The sequence below is a fragment of the Brachyhypopomus gauderio genome, chromosome 10, assembly GCF_052324685.1.
Source record: "Brachyhypopomus gauderio isolate BG-103 chromosome 10, BGAUD_0.2, whole genome shotgun sequence".
NCBI lineage: Eukaryota > Metazoa > Chordata > Actinopteri > Gymnotiformes > Hypopomidae > Brachyhypopomus > Brachyhypopomus gauderio.
In genome coordinates this window covers 3,556,210-3,568,572 of record NC_135220.1, presented here as the reverse complement: position 1 = coordinate 3,568,572, position 12,363 = coordinate 3,556,210, and the positions used below count along the sequence as shown (strand labels likewise).

The 12,363-nt window shown below is 43.1% G+C and overlaps 1 protein-coding gene across 2 annotated transcripts in view; it reads right to left on the bottom strand.

Annotated features, from left to right (window-relative positions):
- Positions 1-8,940, bottom strand: part of LOC143525185 (fibulin-2-like) — a 28,970-nt gene extending 20,030 nt beyond the window's left edge. For both annotated transcript variants that reach the window (XM_077018804.1, XM_077018805.1), the window contains exons 1-2: positions 8,791-8,940; positions 4,231-5,655 (exon numbers count right to left, since the gene is read on the bottom strand). In XM_077018804.1, coding sequence (XP_076874919.1) covers positions 4,231-5,557 — 1,327 coding nt within the window. In that variant the 5' untranslated portion in view covers positions 5,558-5,655; positions 8,791-8,940. The remainder of the gene's footprint in view (positions 1-4,230; positions 5,656-8,790) is intronic.
- Between the last annotated feature and the right edge of the window lie 3,423 nt (positions 8,941-12,363).

Genomic DNA, 12,363 nt, shown 5'->3' with positions numbered 1-12,363 from the left:
TAATTGACAAGCGAGATTGAGAACCCTGAGAACAGAGCCAGTTTGCTCTCTCAGGCATCAAATTCATGATCTCCTGATGGTATAAGACAGTGGTTCCCAAAGTGGGGGGCGCGCCCCCTAGGTGGGGCGCGGAGCTATTGCAGGGGGGGCGCGGAGCTTGGAAGTAAAACATGTGCACATGTTAGGGATGCACCGATTCCGATATTAATATCTGAAAAAATTCTAGATCGGGTATCGGTGACAATGTGACCGATCCATAAAAACAGATCTATTCAGTCTAATTCTACGCTCGTAACGCTTTTCGGAGTTAGTTCAACCTTAAATATCCACTCTGTCTTGGATAGAAGTGAACTTGGACAGTTAACAGGCGAGTGAAACGCGAAGCACACAGAGGAGAGGTGAATCACTGACTCGTACTCGCGCTGGTGGTATTACACTCAAGTCCGTTTATTTGCTGGTTGACCAAAATAAAGCTGGGCTCCAGCACTACTTGACTGTTCATACATGAACTGGTGAGTTGTCCAAAGCTCATTGAATGCGTTACTTACAGAAATAAAATAAAGAGCAGTGGTCTGAGTCGGTCTACGACAGAAAGCTAAACTCGCTCCCTTAAAGAGACAGTACACATATTTCTGGCCGTTACATGCTTTGTGCTCTGCGTGATGTCTGCGCTAGCAAACTATCCGCATAGGTATTGCTGTTTCTCTTATTTAATCTCCTTGTTTATTTTAAATGATATTTAGAATTCTTGAACCATTTCAAAGGTTTCTTGCAGTTTATTTTTTTCATGTTTGACCAAAGATGTGAACCTATTGTTTTTGTCTGTTTCAGGTTCTTTGGTATTTTACATTCAATGTTATATTCATAATTGCACTGACTGAACAAATGCAAGTTGTGTTGTTTTTATATGTTTTATGTGTGTTTAAGTGTGCTATACTGGTGCAGAGTTTTCAATAAACTTGTAATTCAGTATGTCTGTGTTAAAAAAAAATGTTTTAAGTCGATTCAGCACTGTTTTACTCTATCAGATCGGTATCGGATCAATTTCGGCCGATACTAAGCCTCAGATATCTGAATGGGTATCGGAAGTGAAAAACGTGAATCGGTGCATCCCTAGAATATGGGGGGGGGGGGGGGGGGGGTGCAAAAATATTTTCATCTACTAAAGGGGGGCATGGCAGAAAAAGTTTGGGAACCACTGGTATAAGAAATGCACTTGAAATATAAATATATATTTACATACAGACACAAGCCTGCACAGAATACTAGGAGTGCTATCTGACAATAGCAGCTTGTGTTGATTGTTAGCCACATTAGCATCATTTGGTTAGCCTGCTCCTTAAAACGCACAGTCAAACAGTGACTTGGTTGTCTCATCTTTAACTTAAATTTATTTTCATGTCCCAGTGGGAAACCAACCTAAATCTCTCATCCAAAAGGAAGGCGATTGTAGTCGTCTGAGACACATTTACTTGACCAGCAGGAAAAGGCCTATTCATCCCTGTCCGCTGATCATGGGGATGACATTGGGGCATTATACATGGAGATTAGCGCTAACGCCTTTTCCTGCTCAACAGGATGTCACGGCCCTGGAACTCTTTCCCTTCACCCACTGAGGTTCGCTGAAGCTGAAGTCCCTAGCTCACCCAAGCTGTGTCAACTAGCCCAAAAACGTCTGGGTCCAAGGCAGGCTGTCTTCACACCTGCTCACTCTTTAATAGTACCTGGCATCATGTCGAGCCAGGTATCCCAAGGCAGCATGGAATTCAGCATCAAGCAGTCCATTAGCGAACAGCATTCAAAACAATGTCTGAGGTACTGCAGTGCAATGTTTAATCTGCAGGCCAGCCAAGTCTACCCCTGTCTCTGTGGTTACCTCTGCCACCACTGCACTCTGGCTGGGAACCGTAAATAAGACACTGGGCAAACCCTCATCTGATCCCAGAAGAGCAGCCTCTAAAGAAGCTATGGGGGAATGTGTTACAGCTTACAGTCTCAGCACGCGCACGACCATCCCATCTGGCTATAAAGCCCGAAAGCCAGGGAAGAAATGTCTTGCAGTCCCATTAACACCAGGTGCTTGAGGAGGGGAGAGGGCAGGTCTGAACAACCTCACACTACTCAGAGAGACTGCAGTACTGCAGCAGGCCGGTTACTGACTGCAGACACACATGGTCCCTGTGGCTTTAAAAACCCTACTGGACGCTAAACACGGCGTAAGGCCAGAGTGCGTTTTTTTCTGTTTCATCCTTTTAAGTACCTGTTCTTGTTGTAAATGTGGCTTCTATGGTATGAAGTATTTCACCATTAGTGTTTATATGACACACGACAGACTGTAAGTATGATTGCACTGAATCTCGTCATTGTTTGTGATGATAAATGGTGTGGATGTGTAGTCAACAGAACCGACCTCCACAGTAATGGCACCATGAACATTTGGAGTGATTTAAATGACCTCTTTCTCTCTCTCTCTCTCTCTCTCTCTCTCTCTCTCTCTCTCTCTCTCTCTCACTCACTCTCTCTTTCTCTCTATCATGTCATTATTTGCAGTTGTACACTGGGGAGGATACTATCAAAATATTATGAGTCTCTAGAATGGGGAGAATAGTGGTTGAGCTTGCTAGCAAAGCGGTGGGTTTCATAGCAGAGCAGAAACTCCATGCTGTTCTCTTGGCCTGTCGTCTATGCAATTAAACACATCGCGCGATATCCATCTACGATATGCAGGAAACAACGTTTATATCTCTGAGTCTGAATATCTCTTCACTTTCACGTTTCACTTTAGAAAGTAAAGGAGTGGAAAGAGAGTGCAAAACCAACAGGAGAGCCTGAACCGTGACAAACTGCAAATATGTGTAGTAACAAACTTACAATTGGATAAACAGGCTCATTTCATTCATTGCATTTCATTAATTATGTTTTACACAGTTAATGCACCAGGCAGTGTTTCTGCTGTCATAACCAAGGTTAGCAAGCCTAACTAACTTATAAAAGACAGATTTAGTTCCAGAAGCATCCACAGCCACTGACAAGAAGCAGACACATCTCACCACATGTTTAACCTTTAAACACATACCAACTAGCCTCATAAAGAAATATATTATAGATACATTATATATTTTTTCTGTTTCTTTATTATCTTGGGTGTAGGGGGGTGAGATTGGGGTGTGGGGGGTGAGATTGGGGTGTGGGGGGAAAGATGACCTGGGGTGTTATATTCGTGTGTGTGTGTGTGTGTGTGAGGAACATCTCATCCCTGATCAGGGAATCTGGGGCAGTGCAGAAACAATAAAGATGAGTGAAGCAACAGTGAAGCACCCTCCCTCACTGCATCATAACTCCAGGCTTAAAAATAGATGATGTTCAAAAAAACTGCTCCTGTTCAGACTGGTTTCTGTAATCAATGCCAATTCTAAATCAGTTAGATAGACATTTACATTATAACTTGTATTTGTTCCGATGCTCAGACCTACTGCATATTGCAGTGCACTGTGGGAAACTGCAATCAGAACAGGGCGAATAGCCTTACCACTAATTTTTCAGCTGCTGAAAACAACAAGCTGCTGTTGTTCAGGGTTACAGGAGGCCATAATCCTTTGTCTACCGGGCTGCCTTGCCCACTTCAGTTTAGATTTGTTAGAAGGTCTAATTACACACAATACCTGAGTAATACCATGACCGTGGTGGGACTGTCTGTTCCCATTTGTGTCAGGGCTTGTCTTTATCCTACTCTGTGGAGAACCCTCACATAATCCTCGAATACGCATATGGAACGGAGACACTGCAGAATGACAAGTTTGACATGACCACAGGGACTGATTGAGGTCCTAAATGTGGCATTAACACAGAGGAAAACAGCATTGGAAGAGAATGAAACACAACCTGAACCTGGACCTCATAGCCTCTGTACCACAGAGCGTTTTTTTTAGCGTTGTACCATAGAGGAGGGCACTGCCTAACTCCAGTCACCCATAGCTTGGGAGTTTGGCAGCGTGAGCTTACAGTGTCCTGCTTTAAGGTTATAAGGTTGTAGGTAATGATTGTGCCTTTAATGAGTTGTTTTTATTGCAGTAGACACATTTCCATTCTGTTATCAAAGCAACTAAACAGGATGTGATTTTTTTTGTATTCTGCTTGATACTAACATTCACGCCGGGCCCGATGTACTTACCCAGCACATCTTCTCACTGATTATTCAGAACTATTCATGGACCATAACGCTTTGCTCACCTCCATGGTCACCTGACTTTGGAGAGAGGTCTTTCACCTCCTGCTCCCTCTCCTTGTGGCTGCTGACCATCGTGTGGTGCTCCTCACGGTGCGTTGCTGGTGTGTCGGTGGGAGTGAACTGTGCCGCCCTGGTGTCGTTGTGCTCTGTGCTCGTGGGATGAAACTTTACACTCTGGTCCACGGCTTTCTCGCTCTTCCCCATGTGACTGTGGCTGGTACCGTGACCCTCCCTGTGGGGGCGAGTAGCAACGCTGCGTGGTTTCTCTCCACTCCAGACTGCGTGTGTGCCGTCCTTGGTCAGATTCACCCTCTCCGTCTGCGCACGCTGAGTGCTCTGCCCTTCGTTGGTTTCCGGCTGAGACGTAGGGCTCTCGGGCACCAAAGCTCCTTCAGGAGTTACGGTCTGACCCTCCTGAAGCATTGGTGTGGGCCCCATTGGTGTAGGAGACTGCATGTGTCCTTCCTCTCTAGACTCTGTGTCGGACGTGTCCAGACTCTCTCTAAGCTCTTTTCTGGAATTTGCATGTTGCTCTACGAGGGGAAGTTGGGTTTCAGGATTCGGCTTTGCGGAAGACAGAATGGACCCTTCTGTGCTTGGCGTTGCAGTGATTTCAGGTATATACTCATAGTCCTCGTCTTCATCAAACTCTGAAGTGTTGTCGGTGTAAAGGGGCAACGAATTACTCGGGAGGTTATGATGATGTTTGATGGGGGGATCAACCCTGTGTTTGGTGATATGGAGCTCATTCTCGTTCTGTCCATTCCTCTTGGAGTCTCCGGGCAGTACACCTCCCCTGACCATTTTAGATTTGCACCCGGGAATAGCGGAGCACATCAAGTCACCGCCGTCATTTGGGCAGTAGCAAACCTGGCAAGGGTCCATGTTGAAAGAGTGACCGGCTTCATACTTCTTTTTCCTGTAGACGCAGCCAACCCGCAAACAATGGGCACAGCCGTCTGCGGGCTCCGACAGGTCGATGCAGTTCGGAGGGATGTCGGGACATGGGATGAAGTGGCAGCCTATACGCCCCCCACCCAGGGGACAGGAGCACTCCGTGCTGCCGGAGTCCACCAAGTAGGACTCTCCTTCTGGAACCTTCCCGTTGTGGAAGCCTGCGCTGATGCAGTCGTAGTACTGATACCCTTCGCACCCACAGCCTCGCCGCACGCAAGACGTGCAGCAGGCCCCTTTCTCCAGCACCTGCTCGATGCAGTTCTCCAGGGGTGGACAGTCCACACCAGTGCAGTCCCTCTGAGCGAGACACGCAGGGACACAAAGCTGGAGCACCCAAACGATGACCAACTTTGCCCAAGTTCGCTTATTCATGCTTAGCCGATTGAAGTTGCGCCTGGCTGAAGCCTCTGCAGCTCGTCGGGGGTTTAGAACAACACAGCTGCCGCTTTTTCACTCTGGCTCCTGTTGATCTGCAGGAAAGAGGAGAGACAGACGTCTTACTGCAAACGCCATGTTCCACGCTGCTGCACCCACTGGGTGTAAACGTGAGCTGAGCTTTAGCGCTGCAGACGCATGGATGTCACAGTCACATGACATAAGACGTAAACATGTGAAAGCTGCCACATGGGGTAAAACAGGCTTAAGACAACACAGAGCCACATGTTTAACATAAAATCCTGCATGTACATGTTAATCCGAACACATTGTAACTTATGCTAGGCATACAGTAGTGGCGGTTTTCTTTTACTGTGTCAGCTGTTTACACATTGTGTTACAGGCAATAAAAACCTATTGCATTTAAAAAACTGAACTACTTTTACTATGGCAGAGCTATTTTGTTTAGGTTTGCAATGTAGTTTTTAAAAAGTTTTGAATGTCTACAATAGATTATAAATATCTAATTCATATTAAAAGAAATAACATAAAAAGCAGAGCAAGCCATCTGGTGAATTCTGTAAACAAATAAAAGCATACAAACAAAAAACATGCTGGTTTTGTCTCTTTGCTATAATCTGATAATGTGATATTTTCCAATTTAGCTCAAGATGATCAGAATCAAAAACTCGTCTCCCTGAAGCAACACCCTGCAGAGGTAGTAAGACTGATCTTAATGAGGAACAAGCTCCAGGGAGACCCCAATAAGGTTGGTGGTAAAAGAAAACAGACCCCATAATAAAATGCCACGTGTACCTTCAATCACAAAGATCTGTAGGCACACAAGAGCCTTCAACCTATACATTTAAATATACTTTGTCTACACTTTGTAATATTATATTTTGATATTACGTTGGCTACTCTATATATTTTTATTAACAAAGAGTATAACTATAATATTAGACACTCTGTGTCTGATGTGCATACTGAATATATTTCACTTTTCTGCCTTTATGTCCACGTGTATATTGCTTAATATGATAAAACATAGCTGAATTGTGTAACTGCAATTACAAAGACAAAATATTACAAAATATTCTTGAACTGTAGATTTGTTTTAAGAAACCAGGCGTTTTCGGTTCTCTTTTCCTGTTTCCTGCTTCAGGCCTCTAAGGTTTGAGTGACTTTGATAACAGCACTGTCGAATAATCACGACCACTTACTGAACTAGCAAGGCCCTCACAAGACAGTATCTGTCATACTGTAACAAATTTTATTTTAAACTGTTGGTGGTTGTCTGTGGCATAAAGGGTGGTGCAAAAAAGTATATTCAATTCTAAAATATTATAGTTACAATTAAAAAATATATATTTTTTGTATGGTGGTACTTCTATGTATCTTGTATGAAGTCTCCTATAAGCAATGCAATGGTACATAAATTTTCTATATTCTGCCCCTTAAGAATAGTTGGACACCCAGCATATTTAATGCAGTGGTTTCTCTGAAGTACATCTTTACAGCTATTTAATTATTCTGTATGTGTAGTAACTGCTTTAAAGAAAGGACACGTTAAAGTCTGTTTAACTAACTATCTTCCAAAATATTGGACTTCACCTCCAGCTGCCAAATAGTAGTAATCTCAATTGTGGAGGATTTTCAAGATTAAACAGTAGTGATGCTGCTTAGATGTCTGAAGTGCAAAGTTCTCTGTGTCCAAAGTGGAGAGTCACCCACAGATTTCCCATGCCAAAGCCTGTCAGTGTAGTCAACGACAGAAGTCAGAACACAGACGACGAAAGACAGAGGAAAGACAGAGTGATGTGATGACATATGTGTGGAGTTGCTCCAAAGGGTCAAAGCCATCCTACGGTGACATGTTATATTTTCATCACCAGACATTTTGCTTGCTTTTGTGTACATTTGTGGATAGAATAACTTGCTCAAACCTGTTCTTGGGTTACAATTTATCCTCTCCATGAACACGAGACCATGAACCCACCATTTTCTGCCTCCAGGAGTTCAGCAAGCGGATACTGAGAAATTGGGTGAATTTAAGAAATAATGTTTTCTGTTAGTCCGAATACGTGTGATGTTTAATGCGGTCTGATGATTCTCGCAGTATTTCACACAAATCTCAAAACAGGTCGCAAAAAGAAATATAGAAACATAACAGCATCATGTTGTATTCTCTAATCTATGAATCAGTTAGCAAAACTCAACAGTAGCTACTCAAGTCAGTGAACTCGATAAGATCATGTCCAAAAAATGTCCAGCTACGAATTATCTGGCCTTTACGCCTTTTTCGTTTTTTTACTGTCGTAGTCTGGACGGATTCGGTGGTTTTAAACCGAAGTCCTGCTGCCTTAAGTCTGCGGGCTGGTCTCTGCTCAGATGCCTTCTGCAGCACCGGCCTTTATTAGTAAAGGGGGACTTGTAGCTATAAGAGAGCATAAATATCGAAGAATCCAAACCTGTCTGTTCAGAAAAGGCCTGTCTTACCATGACGCATGTTTGAAATCAATTATATCGATTTCACCAACACTTAGCTAGTTTGTTTAGCAGCTGTGTCCTGTGTGTACCATTTGAGGACATTAACACTGTTCACAGAACATCCTGTGGATACTTTCACATGCCTTGTTTTGATGTGGGCAAGACAGCCAAAGAACAGCATACCACAGACATGACAAGCAAAGGCTTCTGATCAGAAATATGGCCTTTAACGTTTAAAGTGCCAGACAGAATTCCCCTTAAAACAAGACGGCCACTGGCATCTTATCAGGAAAATATTTACATATGCCCAGCGTTTCTGGGCTTATTAAATATGTGAAGCGCAGATAGTAATTGGGAAAGGTTGGCTACTAATTTACTTGCATCTTAGAGAGAGAAAGATAGAGAGAGGGAGGACTCGGGCATACAGCAGTTTTAGTCAAAATGTGGAAATGTCAGATGACAGGAAGACAATGTAAATGTCTTGCATGTAACAGCCGCACAGAGCTAGACGCTCTCTGTCGTCTTCAACCAGCATTAAATAACCAAAATACTTAAATATAGTTGCAAACATATACATTAGCATATTATCGGTTTTTAGAACGAATATAGCGATATTCTTTCTATGTTCTGGCATTACTATAAACATCTACATACTATTGCATTTATTGTGCTGATTTCCTAGTTGCAAATTATTGCAAAACTAATATCTAGACACTTTCCTAGACAAGAGGAAAACTTACCTGAAGCGTTATCAGCCTCTGGTGCAGTCCCGCCTGCTTGCACACGTAGTGGAGTCCTTATTCTTCACAAACGGCTGTCGGGACACCGCGCGCGCGGAAAGTTCTCAGAGGGAGGGACGCTCTCTCCTTTATTCACTCTCTGTGCAAATAACTAGTGACGAGACGACTCATATAGGGTGCTCCTTTAATCTCTCTTCCATGAATGTTGAAATGCCTTATGATCTGTTCGTTTACTTATCTGGTATTTATTACAAAATCAAATTGCTTTAATTACTTCCTTTAATATTCAAACATTACAGTTAAAACGCGGTGTTTGCCGTTATATGAATGACCTTTTTCACGCTGCCTTTAACATTTCGGTATGCATCTTTAATCCTGCGAGATCACAATCTCGTACGTGCTCCTTTAAAAGAAACATTTTTTCAGCGTGGAGTTCACTGTTAAGTGGCTACTACCGGCGCATGTAACGCCACTGCGTTTGTTGTGACAGCAGCGCTCTTTCAAAGCCCGTGGATGTCAAAGCGCGTGTCTTGCTCGGGGGCCCCTGCTTAGCTGTGTCCACAGATCAAAAGACACACGATTCTAAAACGTTTTAGCTGATTTTTCAGCTTGCGTGAATGTGCCGTGGTGTGTAGTACCAACTTCAGTGCTTTTTTTTTCAGTCGACAAATTGTTTATATTAAGCCTAGTTTATATTCACCAGAATTTCCAGGTTTTATTGTTGACTGTTTTAATTGGTTTTGGCCTCTTTTTTTGGTTGTGTTGATTCACGTGCACCCCAACGACGATAAACGCCATCAAAATGGAAATGTACAAAGAATGTATCTATATAGAGACTCATATCAATTGCCTGCAAAGTCTAGATGCTATCTATGTAGGGATATTAGATGGCTTCTGCATTCACAGGGCCTATATGTTCCTTTAATCTTCACTTGTGACAAAATGTTTTCAGCACAGGTAATTTGAGCTGAGGGTGGTCTACCCTTGAGAAGGTATCTGCCCTCAACTTTTGTTATTTCTCATTCATGCATGGTCTAATAGTGACTGCTGCCAATACTACCGGTGCGACTGCTTCTTTCTTCACCCTCTAACAACTGCAGGGCACTGACATCTCACTGACCTCTCTGTTCTCAAGAACAGCAGCACACCCAAACAGGGAGGTGAGTTTCGTCTCTCTGAAAGAGTCTTAGAGTCTTGGGTTCTTCTAAATAACTCATTTGGATGGTTTGGTTAATAGGGGCCGTCTCTGGCGAGGGGCCTGTGGATGTGACTTGATTGCAGAGCATGGGGCCCCCTGGTGCAGACAAATGATGTTATCTCAGGTATTCAGGGCAACTCCCAGCGTGGACTTCCAGTCTTCTGTTTGAACAGGTGATAATGAGAAGCAGCTGCATTCTGAACTACTGAGCAATGGAAATGTGCAATGTGCCATATTTTTGTCAATTGTGATTTTTACACCCCAATCGAAATTTGTCCTCCGCTTTTAACCCATCTGTGCAGTCAGAACACACACACACACACACACACTAGTGATTACTAGGCGGCTGTGGATTACACATGCCCAGAGCGGTGGGCAGCCCTAGCCCGGCGCCCGGGGAGCAGTTGGGGTTAGGTGCCTTGCTCAAGGGCACCTCAGTCATGGCCTGTCTGGGAATCGAACCCACGACCCTCCGGCCACAAGACTAGTTCCCTAACTGCCAGGCCATGACTGCCCCAGAAGGTCGTATTCTGCTTCTAACTCATCTCACACACACACTTTTTAAAAGTGCAAATGTAGACTAATTGTGACAGAAATTATAACAGTAGGCCAAGTATTATCACTATACCAGTAAAATGTGTAGTTACAATATAAAACTGCAGTACCACCTTCCTTAACTGACAATGACTAAATTTTTTATTCATTTATCTTAAATATATTTAATCATAAATGTTGCATAAATTTCATACCAGTTCAACACTCTAGACATTTTACACAGAGTTGATAACCAGTTGTGTCTTTACTAAGATTGCTAACAAATCCTAACCTTTGGGTTGTGTAACAACAGACAGTGTGCTACTGAACCATCGGCATTTACAAGGGCTATTGTACAAGTAGTGATACAAAATGGCAAACAGTGGATTGTGGGAACACTTGCTGGTCCCACCAGTGAACAGCCCATGTCCATGCTAATGTCCTTTAATGAGGGGCTTTTATGAACTTCCTAGAAAATAACAACTGATAAGTCAGACCACCAGCAGCCAAAGGACAAAAGAGCAATGAAACACAGAAACATCTGTAACATTACTATTAATCTATAACAATTACTCTCAATTAATTTACTAATACTACAATTGTGAGTTCGCCGTGGGGTTTTTCTTTATGTAATCATTTTTGTGTGATAGCATTTAATGTTTACCAGAGATTTATTACCAGCGCCATTTCTCCCTTACCATCTTAGTTCCTTTGTCCAGTGTAACGAGCCTGTATTCTGCAAGTGGGTTTTGTGCGAGTGTGTTAATAGCAGTGCAGTAGGTCTCTGATTGTGTGGTGGTAAGGCAGAGGAAGTAACAGAGGCCTATAAAGAGCAAGCAGGTGTCGGCCCAAAGAGCTAGTGGACCGATACACTCACATCACTTCCTGTTTCCTTTAGCAGGATGATTCTTGACCCACTGCTTGTCTTTATATGGCATTATATAGACTTAAGGTAACAAAACTAAACACCTCATAGAATCTGTGCAATGTGTTATCTCAGAGAGCGACTGGTGTAAGTCATAACGGATTCGCTATACATCCAAAGCTCTACACAGCTGTGTTATATGCACTGCACCACTGAAAAAGTATTTTTCATTAAACAGTTTATCTTGTAAAAAAGTGATGAGGAGTCATATCATACCTCCCACTCCCTTAAAAAAAAGACTTTGCATCTCAACTCCAGCTCCCCCTGGAGACAGGAGCCTAACACGATCTCAGACAGATCTCTGGAGAGGGAAGAAACAGCTCCATGCAGGAGTTCCCCTTAGACCCCCACAGATGAGGTCAGTCCTTTTGTACTACAGTCACAGGTTCCTTCAGAACCATGAGTGGGGTCACTGTGCCTCATGTGGTACATTCGTAATCTGAATCCTTCCCAACATCCTCCATCATTCCTGGAATGATTTCACACACTCCCCTCACACTGGGGACACGGTGACACATAACAATATGTAATGGAATGCGTTTAGTGATTAAAGTGATAATATCAGTTCTTTATTTCAAGGAATGATATCAGCTCTCCCAATACAAATTTCATGGCTGTTCTGCTGGGGGGTTCTTTCTATCGTGTTTTACTGTACTTTTATTGTTAACAAACTGAACTGCACCGCAATTATCCAGTTTTGTAAAGAAAATAACGTAATGTTTTAAAACGTTTTGGGGAGAAAGGCTGTTTTTCATTACAGCGTGATGAACTCTCGCCTCTCCACGAATCTGTGGAAACAAACTCGGTTATGATGGAATGACGGCTGTCACTGACCTCTAGGGGCGGCTAAAATAAACTGAACTTTAATTTACTCAGTTATTCATTTTCTAAGCCCCTTAATTCAATTCAGGAAAGC